The sequence below is a fragment of the Dromiciops gliroides genome, chromosome 4 (genome assembly GCF_019393635.1).
Source record: "Dromiciops gliroides isolate mDroGli1 chromosome 4, mDroGli1.pri, whole genome shotgun sequence".
NCBI lineage: Eukaryota > Metazoa > Chordata > Mammalia > Microbiotheria > Microbiotheriidae > Dromiciops > Dromiciops gliroides.
The window spans coordinates 190,076,631-190,090,189 of NC_057864.1; the positions used below are offsets into that span (position 1 = coordinate 190,076,631).

General features: G+C 35.6%; 1 protein-coding gene across 6 annotated transcripts in view; it reads right to left on the reverse strand.

The window, feature by feature from the left end:
* The window catches only part of GPATCH8 (G-patch domain containing 8), a 125,612-nt gene that overhangs the window by 57,606 nt on the left and 54,447 nt on the right, over positions 1-13,559 (reverse strand). For 5 of the 6 annotated variants that reach the window (XM_043999567.1, XM_043999566.1, XM_043999571.1 and 2 more), the window contains exons 2-4: positions 8,872-8,946; positions 2,565-2,582; positions 357-429 (exon numbers count right to left, since the gene is read on the reverse strand). Coding sequence is in view for 1 of the 6 variants with exons in the window: in XM_043999565.1 (XP_043855500.1) it covers positions 357-429; positions 8,872-8,946 (148 nt within the window). In the remaining 5 variants the exon portion in view is untranslated. The remainder of the gene's footprint in view (positions 1-356; positions 430-2,564; positions 2,583-8,871; positions 8,947-13,559) is intronic. The other variant, XM_043999565.1, reaches the window with a different exon arrangement.

Consider the following 13,559-nt stretch of genomic DNA (forward strand, 5'->3'; position numbering starts at 1 on the left):
GGATGAATCCCCTTATAATTTGGCAGCCTGGACAACTTGATTATCATTAACAGGCAGAAAAATAATAGCTTATTTATTCCCACCACCCTATTTTTCAAATAAACAAAGTAAATCACACACAATATGTTTGACCTGCAGATTTTAATGAAATAGCAGCTTATACTCGCAAATTATTTGCAACTGTACTTTTAAAAAACATTAATAAAAATTAAAATGATCTACTCTAGAGAAAAAGCAGAAATAAAATAAACCAAACATCTTTCAAAGACAACAAAAAATCTGACACAGACTGCATTAGGAACATTGGGTTGTTTTTTTTTTTCTTCTCTCTTTTTTTTAATATTTAAAAAACTTACCCTGAAGAGATTTCCCCAATCCCTGGCCCAGCTTCCACCCATGTTTCTGGAGTAAGCGGTGTCCAATATTATCCTGACAGACAGAACAGAAAGACAAACCAAAAATATTCCAATAATATATTCTTCCCCTCCTACCAACATTTAAACACGTGATGAGCAAAAGATAATTCTACATATAAGCATGCAAAAAACTGCTAACAGGGCAAATATGCCCAATAAAAGGGAAATAAATAAATATCAAAAAACTGCTGGCTAGTATTTTTCCAGGGGAAGAACATATGGGTAAGGGTACTTTTCTGATGGTGTGCTGGGCAACTTTTGTGCATAACACTTTTGAAAGGGGAAAAAAAAAGTGGGAGAAAATAAAAGTTTATCAGTAAAAAATGACATTAAAAAGCATAAAATCAAGCTACTTATACAATCATATCCATCACCTAGACAGCACCACTTTAAGATTTTGTAAAAAGAAAATCTACATTGTGTTTAGTCATTTTGTTTGTGTGTCAGGCTTTCATGATACGAAGTAAGTTGTAAGTGCAAGACTGCCCCACCACTAGAAACGAAAACACAATCAGAGCAAAATCCAGGCTAGACTTGATTGGGTTTTATATATATATAATATAAATATATAAACTAGCATGCAGCCAATATTTAACTGAAAAAACAGTGAGGTTAGTAAAAACAAGAAAGTAAATTGATTAAACAAAAAAATTAAATAAAATGAGTTCAAGCACAGACTGGGTGATGCATTTCAACATGTAATCTAACAAAAATGCTAAGATGTTAGAATGAAACAGGCCTAGCAATAAGTTAACAGTAAGGAACCATTAGTGCATGTAGGGGGAAAAACAACAAACATAATGTCTCATCTTCCTAAGGACACAGGAGAAACAGTTTTTCAATATAAAATGGATTTAAAAGACATTGGAAACAACAATTAAATGTCAGCTATTGGACGAGGGGCAAAGAGTCGTGAAGGTACTTGGGAAGAAGTGGCAACCTTTTGCTTAATAACTTGGTCAAATTAGCTATTGATCTATTACCATGCCAATACTACAATAAACCACTATAATTAAAAAATAACGCTACCAGTTTTTTAAAAGCTTATCCACATACACAGAAAGTAGTCTATACACAGCTGGTTATCAACCATGTATTTAGCTTTAAGTCACAATAATTACATTAACTTGGTGACATGTCTAAAACTAAATTCTATAATTTCCAAATCTAAATTTCTAAAGTCAGTATACTCCCACAGATCTATGAATTAAATATCTTAGAACCACCTGACTTCTAACCTTCTGCGTAAGTGTGAAATAATATATATCTTGGCACCAAAGAGATGAGAAATACTACCTCTGCTGTTCCTTCTCTAAGGTGGGTGAGAAAAAAATTATCTGTTGAGACCCATGGTTGGGGTTTTTTAAATTCATGATTTTGAAAAATTGCTGGAGTAAAGGTAAATTACAAGGACAGAGCAATTTCCAAAATCAAAGAAAAAATATTAAGTCTACAAAATGATGACAGTTCTTATAGGTAAGAGGCTAGAAACTGGATAAATTAGCAGATCATAGATCATTTGGGCTCCAAGACTTATGATTCTATATTGTCAGCCCTCATGAATGATGGACTAATCCTGTTCTGACCAATAATTAAGACTATCAAGAGGCTCAGCACCTAGGCAGAACATGTTCCTCCCAAGTAAAGTTAGATACCTGATAAACAATAACAATTTCAAACAGAAATTTAAAGCCTGTATAGGAAAGTTAACACAGGGAAAGAAAAGGTAAATAAATACTAATTTTCCCATGTTAAGTTCCAAGGCATAATAAAACATTTTTCTGTTTTCAATATAGACCAACTTACCACATACAATCCTAGTTTTACATTACAGTTCCTATAACCGCGGAATTTTGATGTACATAGACATTACATTTGACCACTGACTTAAATGACTAGATTAAGTGGCTGCTATATCTTTAAGATACTTAGGTTGTTACTCTACTTGACAGGGATTTGGGCACTTAGGCAATGCTGACAAAAATTGCTGGCTTTTTAAAAAGAGAAGATGACAATCTTTTGCTAAGTGGAGATGAGACATTATGCTGACTGTATTGTATTATGAATGCACTAAAATAAACAGACAGATGAAGCAGTATGCTATTTCCAAAAGCAGTGCAAGTGGAGTGAAAGCATTTCCATACGAACCTGGCTTTAAAAACTGGGCTGTCAAAAGAACAGTTAAATGTAACACAAAGTAAGAAACTGTCCAATCACTAATGGTCTTTTTTTTGTCTTGTTTTCAATTCACTGCTTGCAAGTAATGTATTTATTAAAGAAGAGTGAAAGCAAAAAGTAAATTCACGAGTCAAGACCAGCTGAGAGATTCAAGAGCAGCGTGTTGTGACTGACACAGTGAAGGGAATAACAAATGTTAAAAGGAGAAGAGTAGGGGAAAGAAAAATTTAGGAAGGTTATACACATTAGCACCACTTTTACAAACCACTCAAGAGGATGGCTGTGACCTCTTAGAAAAAAGTTTAAAAGTTTTGGCTACAAGAATCTCTGTTATCATAACAGTAGTAGCACTTGCTTTCTAAAATAAAAATTTAGATGAAGAAATTTTGGGACAAATAAAAATGTGTTCTACTTACTTAAGTCTATTTTTCCAGTTCTGAAAAGGCAATGAAACTGCTGGAGTGAAAATGTCAACATATACCAATATTTAGCATTTCCTTCTGAATGCAGTGAAGGCAATAGCTGAATAGGTTACTTCTCTCCTTGCGCTTCCCCAGTGGTAACTTCCCTATAAATGACTAGAGCAAATGAGGAAGAACAGTATCTCATATCTTTTCACCCCAGAACTCTTTCACCTAGAATATTACCTCTTTCTTACTGGGGAAAACCAGGGTTAGAAATGAACTGACAAGAGAGTCAGTATTCAAATATGGCTCATCTTTCCCCCCAGAAGAAGAGAGCAACCATGTATACTCTTAGTGCTTCTGGGACTATTAGGTCTTGGATATGTAAAATGATGGGGCCAGATTATTTTACCATAAAATGGTCTTGACCATCTCTCTCAAGTATTCATTAAAAACATTATGTTTATGATAGGGAAAGCAACACCCTCTTCCCAGCTCCTGCTCCTCCAAAAAATTTATGAATCCACTCACCCTGTGAAGGGTAATGTTTCTATCTTTCCCCAACTATTTCCCATGAATGCTTTTAAATGAAAGTGGTTGTTTCATTTCTATATTTGTATTCCACTTCATAGTACAATAGGAAAAGCTTAATAAATGATGGCAGAATAAAACTGTATCACTTGGAAGCTTTTCATGGTCCCCATGGGCAATAAATATACAAAGATCTGCATCAGAAATGGGTCATATCTCTTGGAATATATGGAAGAACTAGAAATCTTTTATCGAAAACTCCTATAAAGTACATAAATTCAGATTCAATTATAATCTTATGAAAGTCTGACACAAATATTGTGTAAAATCTTTTCTTCCATCACAAATAGATTGTGACTAGTGAAGAGACAGCAGTCCTAGGCTGCAGGTAAGTACATTTGAGGGATCAATCAGCAAGTATTTATTAGGTGCCTACTACATACTAGATACTGAGCTAGGGTTGGGAGTACTAGGGTTGGGAGTACAAGGTAAAAAAAAGGAAACAATTTCTACTCACAGGAACTTTACATTCTAATTGGAATTTATGCAAAGAAATCCTCCTTACTGGCAGCTAGGTGGTGCAATGGATAAAACGCTGGCTCTGGATTCAGAAGGACCCGAGCTTAACTACTCTCAGCAAGAAATCCTCCTTATGAACTACTGATAAATAAGACAACCTAGGCATACATGCTTCCCCAAGGATACTCTGCAATATGTCCGTTTTTCACAAGATCCACTGGAGTAGATCCACTTCCACACTTCATTTGTGTGTTACTATCTATATCTATGATGTGGATGCTGGCAATCCATGTTCAATGTCACTTTAGAAGTGGACCATGAAATTCTTCTAGCTCTGGCTGGCATGGGATTTGGAATAAGAATCCAAACTCATTTCATGAAGGTCACATTTCGGTGGGTCCCTATTTTTTGCATTTCTGAACGACTGCATAGTGGATATGCAGTATTTTTTGGCCTCTATTCTCTTTTCATTTCATGCCTTTTTATATGGGGAGGGGAGAGAAAGATGGTGTTGAGGACATGTGGCAGAGTGTGTTTTTAAGGAGAAATAAGATAATTTAGATGGGAAAATCCTTGAAAGCATGAAGCATTTACTCACATTTTTAAAAAACCAGCATGAAAAAAATACTTAATACCAGAAACAATCATAATGCATTGCCAATCCTCTAAACATTTCTTCAGTATTTTTGTTTATGAATTCTATCTCAAGCAGTGAATTCTTAGGACTTTACTCTGCTCCATGAAATTGTATGCGACCACTTTTAACAGTACCAATCTGTGTAACAAAACTTTGGAAAAATGCTAAAATATGGATCAAAATTTATGTAAGGCTGATTCCAAGTGTACTTGGACTAGGTACAAAATAAACCAAATAAAATCAAATATATTATAGGTAAATAACTAGTTAAACTTACTTCCATATTGACAGCCACATTAATGTTAGATTTTTAGCTCCCTTTCAACACTGATTAAAAAATGGCAAACCTCTTGAGTGGATTGTAAGCTTTGCTGACTGTGTATTGAGAAATCCATAAGCAAGGACTGGATGCTACTGGGTGAACCCATGCAAACAACAGGTTGTAAAAGATTCCCAAAACAAAACCTATAGCTCACTACAGATGACACAATGAAGACCAGAGAGAAAAGCCAAATAGTAATGCTACACCATTCAGCTCCAAGAAGCACATTATTTATAGTGCAATCCACATATGGCCACTGCTAAATGTCAAATCAGTAGTCTTAAGAGTTATTCTTTGGAACTAATGGAGTCCACAGATTCAAAAAGATATACAAAGTGACAAAAACCAAACCTCAAAGTTTAAAGTGACAAAACTCAATTGCATATAATTTCTTTAAACTCTAGATGAACAGACTAAACAAGCAGCAACTGGAGTCTAAGGATTTTCACGGATTTTTTCAAAGCCTGCTCAGTCAACCTGACTGCTCTGGGGAAAGGGTTTTAACAGTTAAATGTAGCCAAGTACAAACTAATGGATGATATGCAATTTAACTTGTACAATGACAGCTTAGTTTAACTCTGCTGCAGGCAGCACAACTTAGGGAGTAGGCATTCACTCCCCATCTCTTTTCTTTGACTTCACATAAGAATTGAGAAAAATTACCTAAGAAATCAATCCAATTGTAGAAATAAGGATTCAAGGACATTGTGGGATTCAAACACACATGTGCTCCAGCTCTCTTAATTAAACTATGGCTTTAGATCAAACTAATACATATTTCTTTGCATATCAACTATAAATATGTGGAGTCCATATAGTACTGATGGCTGTTTTTTCATCAAGATTCCAAAAGTTATTTTTTAGTAATTGGCATGTGAAAAGGCCTTATCTTCAGAATTTTATTTTGGTTCCTTTAAACTCAAGATAAATAAAGTCATCTACTGAGCAATCTTAATTATCTTCTAAAGACTTATTCTAGAAAGGTCATCTGGAACCTTACTAAAGGTATTTACTTGGTTGAAATAAACGTTTGGGAGGAGGGGCAGGATACTCCTTAACCAAATATTGTGAAATTATTCAGAACTGCCAAAACAAAAGAGCTAACATTTCAATGGCTGAATGTGTAAGGCTTTAGAAGCTGTCCAAAGGTATACTGCATTTTTGCACCTCTGAGTTTTTTCCAATCTGGGGTAGCTTTGCTTCACATCCACTCTATTTAAAAAAAACAAACAAAAAAAACCTTCGATCTACACTCACAAACACATACTTGGCATAAACTGTGCAGTCTTCCATGGTTACCAGATGCTGCAGAATACTCTTAAGAAAAAAAGATGTTTTGTTCACTAGACTTTTAGGACCTTGTAATGATCTGTATACTCCCAAACCTGCATACTTCCAGCCACCTTTGAGTTGCATGCTGTAGCAAAACAGTCAGCACCTCTCAGATATTGCTGCAGAGACAGATCTGAATTCAGCAGATAAACTCTTGTGTACAACACCATTGGTCCCTAGGAATTCCAAGATATCACAATGGTTAGAATCATTATTGCTATCACCGAGCATCTGGAATTCAGGAATGTCAATATTTCTTTGTTGTGGTTAAAATATGGTACCTTTTGTTGTTTGGACAGATTAAGCTAATTCCATTTTACAAATAATGCATATTAGTCTACTCTGGTCCTTAAAATAATAGAAATGCAATGGATTGACCTTTGATAGTGTTCTTCTTCTCATATTATGAACTAGAATTCATTTCCTGAATTCTGAAATGTCTTTAAAAACAAATTGGCCTCTCAATAAAACTGTGGTTGATGAAATATCAGTCATATCTGCCACAGGACAAGAGAAAAAATAAGCTCCAATCAATTATTCAAAAGCGCTAAAAATCTGGTCCTAAAAGAAGCCTTTACAAATTTAAAAAATTTTATTTAGTACTTAAAAAAAACTTTCAGTTAAGATGGGCATATGAACAATGAATACTCAGGGATTTAAATTCAGTTTTCTGCTGCAGCCAGTACAGAGTACCCTCAATAAATTAAGATCTTGTTTTAAAGTATTATTAACCAATTATGCAATACAGATATGCCCAGGCTTCACAAATCTAGCTATCCTTTAATTTTTAACTATTTAACATATATATTCAAAATGTACATCAAATAGAAGGTGGAGGTGGGGAGGGTCCTCTTCTAAGTGCAAGACACTGAGACACAGATATTTGAATAATTTGGCAATAATTCTCAGGGTGCTATAGAACAAGACAATAATGCTAATTCTTTCTTATGAAATTTACAGTGCAGAGTGGGCTTGGCATTTCAATTAAAGTTTTTACTTCAAAACACAAGACTAGGCTGTTCAGCGCATCAGATATGAATTCTCCCTCTGCAGCATTATCACATGCGTCATCAATTACTGCCATGCCTAAGACTAGCGTCATGCCAGCACATTAAGACAGAAGGTACTATATGCAGTGTTCACTGGACCAGAAGAACAGAAATAAGAAGGGGAAGTGGGGAGAAAAGAAACCCTAGAGAAGAAATTAAAAAAAAAAAAAAAAGGCAGACCGTGCAATACAAACCAGATCATGGCTGCTTAGCTAATATGGGCCAACTGCTGTGGAAGAAAAATGTCGAACACCCCAAGTTGTGTAAATTTCTGTAAACATCTAAACACACACACAAACATACACTACACCAACCCTATGTAGGAATATAAATGCATGTTGATCCTTTGCTAATGTTGTGGGTTTTTTAATAAATAAAAACTAAAGATACCATAAGCTATATTATCATAAATAATGACTAATTTTTGTTTTCTTTTGGAAAACAACAATCATCTAAGCCCTTAAAAACAAACAAACAACCCAGGACTGGCTAGAATGCCAAGACTGAATTCATTTCGCCATTAAAGGTTTTACTATATATACTCCTAGTGGCAGGTAGGTGGCAAGTGCACAGAGTGTCAGGCCTGGAGTCAGGAAGACTCCTGTCCCTGAGTTCAAATTTGACCTCAGATGATTATGAAATGTGTGAACCTGGGCAAGTAATTTAAGCCTGTTTGCCTCAGATTTCTCATCTGTGAAATGAGCTGGAGAAGCAAATGGTACACCTTTGCCAAGCAAACCCCAAATGGGGTCAAGAAGAGTCAGACATGACTGAAAAATGACTGAACATACATACATTAAAAATGAGGCTAAACCTGTTTACTACCAATATTAAGTGCTGAAACCACCACAGGTTTAGACATTCTTCTATGCTTTATGGCATGGAAGGCAACAATGGACTAATCGAACTAAGTTTCAAAATTCAGGAAAATAACTTCATCTACTTCACAACCTGGAATCAATTTATATCCATAATGAAGCAGGGAGAGGTGGGAAAGAAAATACAAAACAAAAATACTGAACTATTCTGTTCTTAATCAAATGAGTCCCATTAATGCAACAAATACAAATTTATCATCCCTTACTGTTTTGAGTGGGAAAGTCTCACAGCTCATCATTCTGTACAACATAATTTGACTAATTAAGCAAAAATAAATACATGAATAAAAAGTTTTAAAAGGATCAAAATACATTTTACTCCTTGTATTTGAGGGGGGAGGGCTTAAATCTTGCTCCCTTTTTTTGGTATGGGCCAAAAGGATACATTTTCACTAAAAAAATTAGTCTTTAAGTGCCTAAATTATGAACCAAAATAAATTTTAGACTACACCCCCAACCCAACTAGAGTAAAGTACAGACTAGAGAACAGCAATTCTACACTACTACAATCCACCATTAACAAATTTAACTGCATTCACATCAAATACCATCCGAACGCTATCTAGCTTGTTGGTGGCCCAAAAAATAAACACTGAACATCTTACCGATTCTATAGGTTTGTCTAGTGATGCTTGTTCAATCTCCAAGTGTCCTTCTTCATACTGATCGAAGTGATTGCCCTGTAAGAAAATTACTACAGTTATCTTTAAAAGGTAAATCTGACTTCAAAGAAGTAATTTTAGTTTGATGATTCTTTTCAGTATACAGACATATGAAAATAAACTGCAAAAGGTAGTATTTTTTAAAACTTTTTTTTAATGGTCAACAATTTATTCTCCCTCCTCATTTTCTGGGGATTTAAAAAAATTAGATAAGTTATTTATTAGAATTATGAAGAAAATAACTATTCTGCTAATATGCTATTCTGACTCTCAACCCTCAAAATATACTTCATAAATTGGACATTTAATTTTAAACATCAGTTCAATGTAAACAGTGTAAATTGCTAATGTAAACAAACTATATAGAAATGTACAATTCTGAAATAAAGGACTTTTTGTTTTACTTAAAAAGATTTTATTACTATCTAATTTTTTGTCACCTATATTTCTAAATATATCACTCCCCTCTCCTCTCCCTAAAAGCCATTCTTTTAGACAAAGATTTTAAAAATGCAATTCAGCAAAACTAACCAACATATCAGAAAAGTCTGACATTATATGAAGTGTTCCATACACATAGTCCCCCATGTTAGGACCCTCTCATCCACCCAAAAAAAGCAAAGAGGTTCCCTCCCATATCTCTTCTTTGGGTATACTTCAATTTTTATATATAATGCTGAGAATTTATCACTAAAAATCTATGATTTGAAGCTGATAAAATATTCAAGGAAAACCACATTTTGGCTACTAAATCGTATAGAGTGTAAATATTTTCCCCACTGCTGTCAGAAATTAAGGGAGTGTACTCTTCCAGAGCAACACGTTTGCAGTCTTGAGTCCTAAATTTTAAGAGAAATGTATTCATCTTGAAATAGTTATCTAAATCCAGCCATCTAAAGGGACCAGTAAAGACGGCAGAATAAAAGTACAGCCCAACTCTCCCCAAACTACTCCAACAAAGAACTAGAAAGAGCATCAGACTGAATCACGATCAGAAAATCTTTTGTTTTTAGAGGGGCAATGAGGGTTAAGTGACTTTCCCAGGGTCACAAAGCTAGTACATGTCAAGGTCGCATTTGAACTCAGGTCCTCCTGAATCCAGGGCTTGTGCTCTATCCACTGTGCCACCTAAATGCCCCCCAGAAAAATCGTAAGGAAAATTTGCAGTGAGTCAATTTTCCAGCCTAAGCCAGCACAGGAAAACAGATAGACCTGCAAAGACTGGGGAAAGGCAGTGAACAAGGAGCCTTCCAGTACCAGTACTGAACTGGGGTCTGTAGCTACACAGCTGACAAGCAAGAGGTGACCCCAGATTCAGTAAGTACCAGCCTCATGCCTGACACAGGAAGAATGAAAAAGAGCCAGGTAATGACTCTATCCCTCACTTGTACTTACTCTTGTACACGTGTAGCTGAATTTTCGTTTTTCAGTACCTACTGAAGATGAGATCTACTCCTACACCAGATCTCAGATTTAGCAACCCCAAGTCCTGTCTGGGTCAGGCAGCTGAGTAGCAAGTCCAGACTAAAGAGGAACTTGTAAATCTATTGTTCTGAACCTGTACAGTCTTCCTGGTTGCAAAGTGGTTGACCACAAAACATGTCTTTTGGAGCTCCAACCAGGAAGTCTAGGGTTGTGTCACCCAGATTCAAATGGGGTAAGAATCTTGTAAAGCTGAAACCAGAAGTGATCAGATTTTACCCTAGGCCACTTTGGCACACTGGAAACTTACAGGTTCCTGGCCTGAACTGTCCCTGAGATCCTTGAAGAACATAATAGCCAGAGAAAACAACGGCAAAGAATACAAATCAGGACCAAACTAGCCTTGGATGTAACCTACTATCAGAATACAGAGTCTGGATGAAATATAAAGCTCTAATTCAGGATGTAAGGTAGAAAAGAATGATTCCACTCCCCACTCCCCAACTCCTAAAAAAACCTGTCACCAAAGAGCACTTTTACAGTAACAGTGATGCCCAAGACACAAACCCCAAGGAAGAGAATGATTCCAAAACATCTACAAGCCAAGCCTCAAGGAAAAACACAGCTTGGTCAAAAATTCAACTACAATTCTTTGGAGAGATATAGCAAGAATTTTAACATGAAATGAGAACCCTGGAGGAAACGTTTAAAAATAAATGAGAGGGGCAGCTAGGTGGCGCAGTGGATAGAGCACCGGCCCTGGACTCAGGAGTACCTGAGTTCAAATCCGGCCCCAGACACTTAACACTTACTAGCTGTGTGACCCTGGGCAAGTCACTTAATCCCAATTGCCTCACTAAATAAATAAATAAATAAATGAGAGTTTAAGAGGAAAGGCTTGGAAGGAGAATTCATAGCTTAGCAGAAGAGGTAGAAAAACTTTACCTAAGCAAGAGAAATAATTGACTTCATTAGACAACAAGAAATATTAAAACAAAAAGACTGAAAAAAAAATGAAGAAAATATAAGGTAGATATTTCATAGCAAAAACAACTGACCTGGAAAAAAGATCAAGGAGATATAATTTAAGAATCTTTAGATTACCATAAAGCCATGTCCTCCAAAAGGCCTTGGACATTGTATTTCAGGAAATCACTTACAAAAACTGCCCAGATCTACTGAAACAAAAGGGCAAGGTGAAAAGAGAAAGAATTCAGTATACAGCTTTCAAAAATGAAAGTTACAGGTTTCACCTATAGCTCTGCAAATTGGCAAAGATGAAAAAAGATGCTACAGGAAGACTGGCACACTAATGCACCGAATGGTTTGGTGAATTTATCAAGACATTCAGAATCATGTCTTTTCTCACTTTGGAACTATGCTTTTGAGGCATTGCCCTAGATGCTCCCCCCCACCCTGTCCCTGACTAAAATGTTTATATCCCTTTACCCAGAAATCACACTGTTGTGATTATCCCCAAGGACTTAAAAGACAAAGAAAAGCCCTGTGTGTACCATAATATCCACAATAGCATTTTTGTGGTTAAAAAGAATCAGAAATAAAGTAGATGTCCATCAAACTATGTACATCAATGTAACAGAATATTGTTGCATGCAAGAAATGCAAGTATGAATAATTCCAACCAACATTGGTACACACAGTATTTGGTGCAAGGATTAGGCAGAAGTTGGAAAATATACAAAATGAATATAACACCACCAACAGAAATAATAAAACAAATCTGAACTTGGTATAAAGACCAAGCTTAACTTGAAGAATTGAGAAAATGCAATTCTCTCTTTTTACTGGAGAAATAGGGGCCTAAGAGTATGAAATTGTGCATATTCTATCAAATGTGATAAATGTGCCAGTTGGTTTTATTGACCTTTTTTTTTAAAACATTTTTATTACAAAGGAAAAGCTTAGCAAATTGGAGAAGGGGAGAACTATATTAAAAGATATGAAAATAAATGGTACTAATAAAATAGGAAAAAAAGATTCCTCTTCAAAAAGTGATCTTTATAAAATAAAGCTTTAGTCTATCAACAAAAATGTGGGGTGTTTTTTGTTTCAAAAAAGGATAAAACTGTCTCTGACTAGTGATTGAAATTAAGTAAAGACATTGAAAAAAAAAAACAAAACCAAGTGAATCCTTTACTTATAAACAGTATCCAACTATGCTAGCAAAAACACATATATGGGTGAAGAAATCCTGAAGGAGAAAACGGACTAAATTTTTAGTTCTGCCTATAGGTAAGTGATTTTTAACCCTTCTGAAATTATGTCACCTTACCATTGTATCTGCTTGCAATATTTTCTTCTTGACCTGGGATCTCTGGAATTTGGCCATAATATTCCTGGAAGTTTTCCTTTTGGGATCTCTTTCTGGAGGTGATCAGTGGATTCTTTCAATTTCTATTTTTCAGTTTCTAGAATATCAGGGCAATTTTCCCTGACAATTTCTTAGAAGACAATGTCTAAGCTCTTTTTTTTTTTTATCATGGTTTTCAGGTCGTCCAATGATTTTCACATTATCTCTCTCCTGGATCTATTTTCCAGGTCAGCTGTTTTTACAAGGAGATATTTTATATTACCCTCTATTTTTTTATTCATTTGGATTTGCTTTATTATGTCTTGATTTCTCATAAAGTCATTAGCTTCTATTTGCTCTATCCTAATTCTTAAGCAATGATTTTCTTCAGAGAACTTCTGTGCCTCCTTTTCCATTTGGCCAATTTGGCTTTTCAAGCTGTTAACTTTTTTTTCATGACCCTCCTCCATCACTCTCATTTCTCTTTCTGCTTTTTCCTCTACCTCTCTAACTTTATCTTCAAAGTCCTTTTTGAACACCTCTATGGACTGAGACCAATTCATATTTTTCTTAGAATCTTTGGATGTAGGAGCTTTGACTTTGTTATTTTCTTCTAAGGGTGTATTTTGATCTACCTTGTCACCAAAGAAACTTTCAATGGTCTGCTGCTTTCTCTACCTACTCATCTTGCCAGCCTATTTTTTGGCTTTTAACTCCTTCTTACAGTGGAGCCCTGCTTCCAGGATGCACTGTCCCAAGCTACAGGGGGTCCCAGGTGGTATGATTTAATGTGAGGCTCATTCTCAGCCCACCATGGGCCTGCTTACTCTTTAACCCAGAAGCAGAAATCTGATTGAAATCTGATTTTCTATGGTTGGAAGCTTGGTGTACCTGTGTC